Consider the following 12,104-nt stretch of genomic DNA (forward strand, 5'->3'; position numbering starts at 1 on the left):
GTTCAGAAGAAGCAAACTAGCGATAATCGAAATATCTGGATAGAAGCAGATTGGAAGTTGCTTTGGAAAGTGGAGGTTAGCGAACGTATCCGTTACTTCATGTGGACGGTTGGAAATGAGGTGGTCCTGACTAATACGAACAGATGCCGTCGTCTGATATGTAGCGATGACAGTTGCGAAAGTTGCGGGGGAAAGGAAGATCTTCTCCACCTGCTACGGGATTGTGTGAATGCAAGAAGAATCTGGATTTTCTTTATTCCTTTAAACTGGCAAGCTGATTTTTTTGCAGGTGATATAAGGAACTGGGTTATGCGGAACCTGAGGACTACCGTTTGCTGGAGCGGGATTGCCTGGTCCACCGTTTTTTCAACAACTTGCTGGAATATATGGAAATGGAGAAATGATTTGGTGTTTAATGGCGTGTCCTGGGGCGTGGCGGATAAGATTGACCGGTTAGTAATTCAAGTGCAGGAGAGGGCGAATATTATTTGCAGCAGCAATGGTATCGGCCGGCCAAGGATGTTGATGCCGACGGTTTTGGTGGACCGGATAGTGAAATGGATCCCCCCGGATCCGGACTGGGTCAAAATTAATAGTGATGGGGCGTGTAGTGGAAACCCGGGATGGGCAACGTGTGGAGGTCTGGCAAGGAATAGTGCCGGAGACTGGATGAAGGGTTTTGTGTGTAACCTTGGCATTTGCACGGCGCTGCTAGCGGAGCTTTGGGGGCTGTTTTATGGCCTGGATTTAGCTTGGAGGATGGGATGGAGGAAGGTGGTCTTGGAAGTAGACTCCAAGTCTGTTGTGAAGCTGATGAATGAAAAAACACAGAATTCACATAGGTTCCTTTGGTTAATTGGAGAATGTCGGAAGCGAGTGAATCTGAACTGGGAGGTCAAAGTTGTTCATGTACTTCGTGAAGGCAATAGAGCAGCGGATTTCTTGGCAAATTTCGCAGGATCAAAGAGTTTTGGGCATCACGAGTGTGATGATCCCCCTGCAGGTCTTATGGACCTTCTTTCTTCGGACAAGCTTAGGAACGGCACACTTAGGAGAGCTCGGGCCCTGACCTAGGCTCTCTTAGGTTCTTTTGGTTCTTCTTTGTTTTTTTTCCACCCTTCCAATGTTCAAAAAGTTGTTGTACAAAAATGAAGAAATGTAATAATTAATATAATTATATTTACTAATAAATTTTTTTTATATAATTTTGAAATAAAAAGGAAATTTAAATATGGATATGCATACATTGAATTAAAAAGATATTTATTATTAAAAAAATTAGATGGAAATAATGGAGTGGTATTTTTTGAAAAATATTATTGATAATTATCCAAAAGAAAAATATAATCTATATTTATTTACACTGTCCGAAGACTTTAAGTGAGAAATATAGATGCAATTTGTCAATTTGCAGTCAAAGAAATAATAGTTATTTATTTAGTTGTTTGATAGTACATTAAAATTAAAATAATCAAAATTGAAAAGATTCCCTGATTTATTGATTAATTAAATATTAATGATAAAGATAAAGGACAAAGTTGATAGGGCCTTCCTTGACTTCGTCTGGATACGCCCATTATATATTTATTACTCTCTTGTTCCTCCTCACAAAGCCTTCTTTACCCTCTTCCCAATCCCAATACCAAAATTTCTTCGGTTTTTCCTTCTGGTCTTCTTTCAAACACTTGTGACGTTATTATTTTTCTGTCCAAAAATTGTAAATTCCCCGTAAAACTTGTATATATCTGGTTGCGTTTTGGAATTGAGTTAGGAGTCTGAAATTGGAAATGGAGGGAGGGGTTGTAATAGCAGATACCTCTGCTTTTAGAGATTGTTTCTCTTTGGCTTGGAAAAATCCTTATGTTCTTCGCCTCGCCTTCTCTGCTGGCATTGGCGGTCTCCTTTTCGGTTATGACACAGGTCTGTTTGACTCTTCTCTATACACACATGTCATGTCCTTTCTATTTGATTATTATTAAAATTCTCTGTTTTTGGTGCAGGTGTGATTTCTGGTGCCCTTCTTTACATCAGAGATGACTTCAAGTCTGTGGATAGAAAAACTGTCTTACAGGTCATCTTTTTCTTTTTTATTTTCCAATTCTTTTAATTATTCCATCAGTTTCACTTCACCAAACACTTAACTGTTACAAATACTGTATTGTTTATTTGCCATCATTTTCTACAAAGGTAATTAACTAGGAAATGAAAAGCTTCATTTTGTTGGATACTTTCTGTTTTATATTAGAAGTGGGTTTCATTTGTGTCAATGATTTTTTTTTTTTTTTTAATAATATTTCTGTTTTGCATATTTCAATCACTGTTGGAAAATGAAAGGCTGGTTAAGGATCCAATTTGACTTTGGAATTTCAGACTGATCCAAGAGATATAGAAAAGTGTACCTCTCTGATTGACAGGGAAGAAGAATCTAGGATTGGGCTTCAACCAGCCCATTAAGGAATTTACACTAAAGTGTACCTTTTTCTTAATAAATTTTTGGAAAAATGTTATTTAGAAAAAAAGACATTCTCTTTCACTTTTATGCTTCTTTTTTCTTATCTTTCTGTTTTATATTCTTTAAAATCATTGATGGGTATATGATTGCTATTTTTAAATTAGTTGTCCAAAATGGCCCAGTACAGTACTAAGTATGAGAAAAGATTATAAAACAATGACAGAAAAAACTGCACTAAAATCTAACTATGTTATGAGTTCAGTTGTATGCTAATTCATTTTAGAAGATTGTGGATTATATCTGTCTATATGTATGCCATGTGAAAACAGTAAATTAACTATGTTTTGATGAACATACAATACAGGAGAGCATTGTGAGCATGGCAGTGGCAGGAGCAATCATAGGAGCAGCAGTTGGTGGATGGCTGAATGATCGTTTTGGAAGGAAAAAAGCACTTCTTTGTGCAGATTTTCTATTTTTTCTTGGAGCTGTGATCATGGCTACTGCTCCTAGCCCTTTTCCGCTCATCATTGGTCGAATATTTGTTGGATTCGGTGTAGGAATGGCTTCCATGACAGCTCCTTTGTACATTTCAGAAGCTTCCCCAGCCAAAATTCGTGGTGCTCTTGTTAGTACCAATGGATTTCTTATTACTGGTGGCCAGTTTCTTTCATATCTAATTAACTTAGCCTTCACTCAGGTAAATCATTACACTAATGTTTCTAAACACTGGACCTCCTCAAATTAGTCTAAGCAGCTTCAGAAATTTCGATTTAGGTACCCGGAACATGGAGATGGATGCTTGGAGTTGCTGGCATTCCTGCTTTGCTGCAATTCTTCCTCATGCTGTATCTTCCAGAATCACCCAGATGGCTATACCGAAAGGTTTTCTTATCTTTTTTATGAAAGGTGTGCTTTGATTGGAGAAACCATATGCATATATACTCACAATGCTTAGCATTTTCTTATGACAGGGCAGGGAAGAGGAAGCCATAGCCATATTGAGGAAAATCTACTCTGCTGAAGATGTTGAAAAAGAGATCCAAGATCTGCAAGACTCTATTGATCAAGAAATGAAGGAAGTAGGAAATTCTGAGAAGAACATCTTCAAACTATGGAAAACCAAAACAGTTAGAAGAGGATTAATAGCCGGTGTTGGTCTTCAGGTCTTCCAGCAGTTTGTTGGAATCAACACAGTTATGTATTACAGTCCTACAATAGTTCAATTGGCCGGTTATGCTTCTAACCAAACCGCGCTTCTTCTGTCACTCGTCACTTCTGGACTCAATGCATTTGGCTCCATTGTCAGCATATACTTCATTGACAGGACTGGAAGAAAGAAACTATTGATTATCAGCTTAATTGGTGTCATATTTTCACTTGCTGTTCTAACAGGAGTTTTTCATGAGACTACTACTCACTCACCGATTGTTAAACCTGCAACCGACTTAGTCTTCAGGAACCAAACTTGCCCTGATTATACTTCTGCTGCTGATGTTGCTTCTTGGGACTGTATGAAGTGCTTGAAGGCTACACATCCAGACTGCGGCTTTTGTTCTTCAGCTGCGGACAAGGTATAAGAATTGTATGTCACATACATTGTTGTAATGTTAATTAGCTTCATTTCATCTCTAACTGTCCATGATTATGGAAATGTTGCAGCTTCAGCCTGGTGTATGTTTGGTCTCAAATGATGAAGTGAAGGGTCTTTGCCGGAAAGGCAGCAGTGAATGGTACACAAGGGGATGTCCAAGCAAATATGGATGGCTTGCACTAATTGGGTTGGCACTTTACATAATCTTCTTCTCTCCGGGAATGGGAACGGTTCCATGGATTGTGAATTCAGAAATATACCCTTTAAGGTTCAGAGGAGTGTGTGGAGGAATAGCAGCAACAGCAAACTGGATTTCAAACCTTATAGTTGCACAATCCTTTTTGACACTGACACAGTCTATTGGGACTGATTGGACATTCTTATTGTTTGGAGTTCTGTCTGTGGTTGCTTTGTTCTTTGTCATAATATGTGTGCCTGAGACGAAGGGGTTACCAATCGAGGAAGTTGAGAAGATGCTGGAAATGAGGACTTTACAGTTCAAGTTTTGGGAAAATAATAAGTCTGGACCAGATGAGAAAAAACAACCTCAAGTTTGATTCATTGATTAAATAATTGAACTTAGATAGCTGCTATCTGGTACCTAGTTTATTATTAAAACAAGGTACTAAGATGTAAGGAAAATATGCTTACATTACAAATGTTATAATAATTTAGTGCTTAAATCAATGTGGAAAACCAAGGCCAAGCATAGCCTAACCCTCTCTCATTAATGTCTTTTATACCTCATTTAAAATTGTTTTTTTTACAGTGTTATATAATTGGGATTAAATTCAAATTATATCGGTAAGATTTATTAAAGATGAAGAATCTAATATATCTAAATAAAAAATCAACATCCACGGATTAATAAATTAAAACATAGAATATTAGTGGTCTTATGATGTTTTTTTTTTTGCCTATAAAAGAATAAAATTAATTGAGAATAAAACTTAATCCTAAAAGCGGACTCAGAAATGATTTTCTACGGTCAGTTTATCTCATTTTTCATGTGTTATTTATTTCCCATTTTCTAAGAAACTACTCCTTCCATTCTTTTTTACATGCCGTTTAATGTTGTTCATCACGACCAATGCAACATTAATTACACTATTAAAGATAACTAATTTATCATCAATACCTTTCTCCTGAATTTCTAATTTCTATGTAAAAATTCTCTCTCTTTTTAAATTTGATGGCTTAATTATGATTATTTGCATTAATACTAAACTTCTCTCTTGTCATAAATAAGGACAAAATTGAGAAAATATTTTTAAAACTGCATTGATAATACAAAACGACATATAAAAAAGAACAAAATAAAAAAGCTAAAACGTCGTATAATACAAAACGGAAGGAGTATAATTTAAAGAAAAGTTTTTCTTTGACTTATAAATTTGAAATAAAAAAACATGTAGCCTACTAACTGTTGGGCTTGACCCAATTTTTAATTTATGAAAATGAGCCCATGTCTTTGTGTTTTAGGATGGAAAGTATCTCACATTGCTTTCAAAGCACTTGGTGGAGATACTTATTAAGGAGGTCCTCACACACTTGAGGTGTGTCCCAAGAGGTACCCACTTTTGTGAAAGGGTGAGGACCTACTGTTGAAACACCTTTCCACATGATTTTTGATATGACAAAATTATTTAAGTTAATCCCATGATTAAAACAATTAAATTTAAGTGCTTTGATTTAATTGTACTAATGTGTTTGTTCAATGTTGAGTAAGTTAACTAACGAGAACAGGAACTTAAAGTCTCTAAAAGAAAGACAGAACAAAGTCAGCATAAGAAGTCACACAGCGGAAGCTGAGTGGAACTCAACTCAGCCTCGTAAAAGAAATGTCTTCTTCAGGAAAGCTTGAAGGCGAAGCTGTGAAGTCAAACTGAGCAATATTCAAGACACCGCTAAGTCAATCTGAGTGATAATCAAGTCAGTGTCCAATTATCCGTCAACTTGTGAGACAAAGTCTGACACATTTCAGAAGCCTCGAAAAACCGTTTCAAGGACCTTTTCGAGACGCATGGACCATCTGGCGTTTGGCAAGAAGACAAACCTGACGCTAGAAGACGAACCTGGCGCAAAAAGAAGAAACTGGCAAACCTAGCTTCTGCTAAAAACAGACGACAGGATTGGCCTGCGATTCTGGAAGCCATGGGCCGTCATGGTTGGAGCCCCTCCAGCCATGGCGGCTGAAGAAGACCTCTTCTTCTTCTTCGTTCATACATACAGATGGAAAGAGTAAAATGCCCTTTTCATCCTTTTTTTTTTAACTTAACCTACACAAAACGACGTAGTTTTTGTGTAGGTAAAATGTGAAAAAGAAAGTGATGGAAATGGCAATTTTCCCCCTTTCCATCCGTTACCATAGTTTCTTTCTCTTTTACGCAGCAATCAGAGAAAGAAAAGGAGAGAAAGGTTAGTGAAGGTGGGGATTTGGGAAAATTTCCCAAATTGCTCCAGATGTTTTTAAAAATTTCACTTGCCCAACCATTTTCTACTCTTATTCAATTATTTTATTTATAGATTTAGTTTTATGATTTTTAATTTAGGGATTTCTAATTTAGGGTATAATTTAGATATTTTTATTTACTTTAATTTAAATTATGATTTATTTATTACATTGGGGATTATTAATATGTTGTTTGCTTAGAGATTATTTAGTGATTCTAATTAATTTAGGGATTTCTAATTTAGAGTTTAATTCCCTAATTGAATGGTTGGTATTTATGAGTTTTGATTTAATTGAATTGATAATGTGATAGTTTAGGGTTTTAGGGATTTTGATTAAATTGAATTAGTGGATTAAATTGGATTGAATCGGTGAATTAAATTGAATTGGTGATATTTTCGGACTTTAGTTTAGGGATTTTGATTAAATTGAATAGGTGAATGAGTTGAATTAGTGATATTCGGGGATTTAGACATTTTGATTGAATTGAATTGAATTGAATTGGTGGTGTTTAGGTATTTTTATATTTTTGCTCAATCAATTACTTGTGAACAGTTAACATACTGAAAAAAAATCCAAAACAACTTTTATATATAAATACCTTTACAGAATCAAAATCTTAAATCGTCGTACGAATTTTTTTTTTACATACAGTAGAGCCCCTCCGAAGTTTGGATCCTGGCTCCGCCACTGTAGAAAATTGAAACGATAGATGAAGAAAGAGGCAAGACCAGCGAGAAAAGCAGGCGTATAAGCTAAAAACATACAATTTCTACGGAAAATTGAACATAATACTTCAAAAATCTCAAAAATCGGTAACGATTGATATCAGAAATCGAAAAAGATGAACCGAAGAAGAAGAAGAAGAAGAACTAGAAGAAGAAGAAGAAGAAGATGATGATGATGAAGCAGATGAAGCAGGTCTATCGAACAATAGAACTAAGGGTAATTTTGTCCAAAATGGATGAAATGGTCTAATTTGGTAAGATGAAAGCAAAATGAGTTAGATATGTAAACGACTCCTCTTAATTGGGCTAGATTTGTAATTAGCCCTACATTACTACCAAAAATAGAAAAAAAGCTTAATACATCACAAAATCCCTGAACTTATCTAAAATACTAGATTGTGCAAGTGTCTCATCAGCTCTCTAAACTTGCTTATTTCGTATCACCAGCTCCCTAAACTTGTCAATAAAAGTATATTAGCTCCCTGAACTTTGCAAGTGTCTCATCAACTCCCCAAACTTGCATATTCTATAACAACTAAATACAAAAACTTATTAAACCTAAATTCTAAAAATACATCTTCATCTATTCGAGAGATAAAAAAAATTCTTTTCTCCTACCTTCCAACCTATTATAAGAGTTAGCACTGCATATTTGAGAGATTGAATGGATGATGATCGAAAGTTAGTATTATGGTTTTTGTATTTAGTTGTTACAGAATAAGCAAGTTTGGGGAGTTGGTGAGACACTTACAAAATTCAGAGAGCTAATTTATTTTTATGGACAAGATTAGAGAGCTAGTAATACTAAATAAATAAGTTTAAAAAGCTGGTGAGATGTGATTGAAAAACTATTTTGCACAAATTGAGCAAACTGGCTATGTATTATGCCGAAAAAAACAAACAATCAATTAATTTTTAATTTTCATATTGACCAAAGATTTTGTTTTTGAGCACATCCACGTGCCTTCACTCCTAACTCTTTCTTCTTCCTACGGTCTTCTCTTCTCTTCACTGTAAAACCTTTCTCAAAACCTCCCCATCTAACTAAATCTATAAGCAAACTTGATTGGCATTCTGAATCAACGACACACTTTGAGGCAAAGGCAACAGATTTTCTTGCTTGGTAGGTTCTTTTGCCATTTTTCTTCATCTGTTCAAGTACCCATGGTTCCTATTTAGTCTGGTTTTGCTCCTTTTCTTTAATTGTTTTTATGGGGTTTGTTATAGATGAATATCATGTTCCACAATGGTGTTATTTCTTGGGGAAGGGTCTAAACATGTAATCTACCCTTTTCCTCTAATGCTGCTTGATTTTCTTCAAGGAGTTTTTGGGATTCCTAATGTTCGGTGCTTTCTCCATTTTTGCAGTAACTTTTCAGATATCCATTTTGTATTTTTTAGTTTGATTTTGCACATCTTTTTATTATTTATTATTTATATATATATTGGGTTTTACTGTTGAGGACTTGTATGCTTGAAAGTCATGGAATCTACCATTTTCACCTCTATTTTCCTTTAATGCATTGTTATAGGTTTAGGGCATCTCCAACGCTCCCTATTTGGAGCATTGGAGATGCCAATATAGGGAGGGTTGTCATCCAACCCTCCCTATATTCTTCCCCTCTTGTGGGGAAGAAGCTGGTTCTTCCCCACAAAAGGGGAAGAAAAATGGTTCCCCATTTAAATGGGGAACCATTATATTATTATTTTATTGTTTTTATTGTTTTTTTTTTATTTTTTTATTTAATATATATATTAAAAAATGTTTTAGTTGTATTTTATTTTAGGGGTTTTTTTTGAGTATATAATATTATTTGATAGTTGGATAATTTAATTTTGTGTTTATTTGTATGTATAATTATTTTATATTTGGGTCAATTGTATTATAAATAATGTACATTAATTTTAAATCATGCAAAATTTAAATATTGAAAATTAATAAATAGAAAAGAAGTACTACAAATAGATTACACATAAATTATCATTAATTAAAACAATACACGTAATTAAAAATCTAATACAATCCATTGGATAAATAAAAATAACATAAAACAACAACAAAAAAAACAAAAAATAAAATAAAATAATATGTCTTATTTTAATGTTGGTTTATATTTTTATTTCCGTTAATGTGTACGTGTTATTATATGTTTGTTTCTAATTTTATTTTGGTGTAATGTTTAAGTGTTTCTTAATATTAATAAATAAATAAAAATTAATAATTTTTATATTATATATATTTTACATTTTAATGTATAAGTTTTTTTTAATTATATATAATATTTTTAGAATTATTTTTAGTCTAAATTGATAAAGTTAACAATTAATAATAAAAGTGTATGTAAAATGTATTATAATATTAATAAATAATGTATATGAAATGGAATAAAAAAGAGAATATTTTTTTAGGGAAAAAATTATATTTTTGGGTTGGAGAAAAAATAGGAATTGGGGAAGAAAAAATAGAAAATTAGGGATAGGGAAGGGAAATATGGAGGTAATGGTTGGAGATGCTCTTACTGAGTGGTACTCGTTGCTTTTTGTTACATAGGTTTTTGTTCTAATGGAGAAAATTGACTTGAAAGCCAAAAAGATAGCAGAAACCATTCAAGTGCTTGAACAACAGGATAAACAAGTTGTACTTAAGTTGAATGAGGTACAAGTAAGGCCTGATGGTCTTCAATCGAAAAATAAACATATTTCTGTTCTTGAAAAGTGGATTCAGGACTTCTCTTTGCAGCTTAATTCAAAATTAAGACAATTGAATGTTGCTCTAAAAACAATTGATGCAGTGCTTAATTTGAAAAGGGAAGAACTGGGATTCAGTGCAAAAGGAGCATGAAGAGTTCAGTCAGGAGCTTGCTATGAAAAAAAATGCAATTGGCTACAATTGACAAGTCAATAGAACAACAAAATCAAGAATTCAAATCAAATGAGGAGAAATTGGAGTCTGTGAAGGAGTCACTACAACTACACTGTAAGGACCTTGAGCTGAAAGAAAAAGAAGTTGAAAATGTGAAAAATTTGACTGCTGAAGTTTTGATATGTGATTCCAATAGTGAGCTTGAGTTGAAGCAGAAGCAGTTGGAAACGCTGCAGGGATTGGCCAGCATTCACTCTACTGAACTTGATTTGAAAGGGAAAGAACTTAGTGGAATTGAAAAATCAATTGAGCAGTGTCAGGATAAGCTCATTTTGAAAATGAAGGAAGTTTATGCAAATTAATCAATTGAGAAGTTTGAACCTTGTAAGTTGTTTTTTGTTCATGATCCTTAGATTTAATATAGGCTTAGTTTCTAAATCTTGGTAGGAAATTTTCAACTTATTGAATGCTTTGTGAGAGAAATGGTAGAACTTAATTGTATTGCAGGGTATCATAGTTGAAAATTCTTATGAATTTAATCTAGTTCTGATTAATGTATTCTTTCTCCATGCAACAGTTGATTTTCACCTGCAAGGACATCAACCGGATAATTCTTGCACTGCAAATTCTCAGTCTAGTACTAGCATTGATGAAAAGACTTCTCCATTGATACTAACAGGTGACATGTGCGACAATGATTCGTTGCCTAATGAAGTTTTAGCTGCTCTTAAGTCATCCGCAGACCCAGCAATGTTTGTTTTGTGGGTGATGCAGGATTCATATTCCCATCCTAGCAAAAAAGGTGGTGCAGGACTAGATACAATACAAGTGTTAAGACTAAGATTCTATTAATGGAGAGGTTGATTGAAATCTCACCAACAATAAGTCCTGGAGTGAAAGCTGAAGCTGCAAAGCTGGTTGTTTCCTGGAAAGCAGATATAAACTCAGGAAGTGAGAAGTTTACAGAAATGTGGGCTTTTCTACTGTTTTTGGCTGCATATAAACTGGTGCAGCATTTTGGAGGGAAAGAGATCTTAAAACTTGTTCTGGTTGTTGCTTCTCAGAGAAATGCTCCTAATATATGTAGGCTCCTACATATCACAGATAAGATTCCCGGTATTATTTTCTAACTATGGACTCCTCATCTAGTAGCTCTGGTATTATAGTTGTAATATGCATCTCTTGGTTAATTATAATTTATAATTTGGTTTGATTTTATCTGCAGCATCTCTTTTCTTTGATCGTCGGTTTTGCTGATTTTCTTGTAATTATACAGAGATTATAGAGAGGCTTATTGAAAGAAAGCAGCACATAGATGCAACTAGATTTAGTTGTGCTTTGGGCTGCTTCACAAATTCCCACTGCAATTTATCCTGCAAAAATGCTTTGAGGATATGAAGGTAGGTGTTTCACTAATCAAATTTCAGTCTTTAATTACATGAACACGTGCTCTTAATTGGAGTTTGTTTGTAGGGAAAAGCTATAGATGAAGAACTAAGTGTTCTTAAAGCCATATTACAATGCATATCGGATTACAAGCTGAGTTCCAGATATGATATGCAGAGCACTCTTCATCGCATTACTGAGCTAGAAAATCAAAAAGCATTATGCAGCAGAACTGCCTCCTTGGTTACCCCTGCTTCTTTCAATACGCAAGGACAGTATCAGGATTGTTGAAGCTCGAACTCAGAAAATACAAACAGACCGAACAAAATTAAATGGGCAGAGTCGCGGACAATGTCGCTTTCTTTAAGACGTTCGTGGAACTGCCGGATTTTAGCAAACAGTATGAACTCCGGTCGCCTCCAGGATAAAACAGTCCTCTTAAATACGATTTTCGTATTGCACCGTACGAAAATCGTTCTGTATACACTCTCTGTTTACTTGCTCAGTTTCGAAAAAATGCAGAATGAATGAAAGTAAAAAAAATGTGTTTGAAGGCAGTCTCTCATCACCTATTTATACAAGAAAAAAGAGCTGTTTGAGCTCTGATTTTATGGAGAAAGAGAATGAGG

At 34.5% G+C, this 12,104-nt stretch overlaps 1 protein-coding gene and 1 long non-coding RNA gene across 2 annotated transcripts; both read left to right on the forward strand.

Annotated features, from left to right (window-relative positions):
• The first annotated feature begins 1,594 nt into the window (after positions 1-1,594).
• Positions 1,595-4,771, forward strand: LOC136233159 (probable inositol transporter 2). The gene is made up of 6 exons (XM_066022760.1): positions 1,595-1,920; positions 2,001-2,071; positions 2,817-3,152; positions 3,230-3,337; positions 3,427-4,026; positions 4,115-4,771. The coding sequence occupies exons 1-6, from the start codon at positions 1,788-1,790 to the stop codon at positions 4,601-4,603; spliced, it is 1,737 nt and encodes a 578-aa protein (XP_065878832.1). The 5' UTR covers positions 1,595-1,787; the 3' UTR covers positions 4,604-4,771.
• A 5,025-nt stretch (positions 4,772-9,796) lies between these two features.
• Positions 9,797-11,892, forward strand: LOC136234233 (uncharacterized). The gene is made up of 6 exons (XR_010691115.1): positions 9,797-9,882; positions 10,019-10,203; positions 10,286-10,473; positions 10,667-11,205; positions 11,366-11,489; positions 11,563-11,892. It is a non-coding gene; the product is annotated as an uncharacterized lncRNA (long non-coding RNA).
• The last annotated feature ends 212 nt before the right edge of the window (positions 11,893-12,104 follow it).

Source organism: Euphorbia lathyris, chromosome 6 (assembly GCF_963576675.1).
Source record: "Euphorbia lathyris chromosome 6, ddEupLath1.1, whole genome shotgun sequence".
Classification (NCBI taxonomy): domain Eukaryota; kingdom Viridiplantae; phylum Streptophyta; class Magnoliopsida; order Malpighiales; family Euphorbiaceae; genus Euphorbia; species Euphorbia lathyris.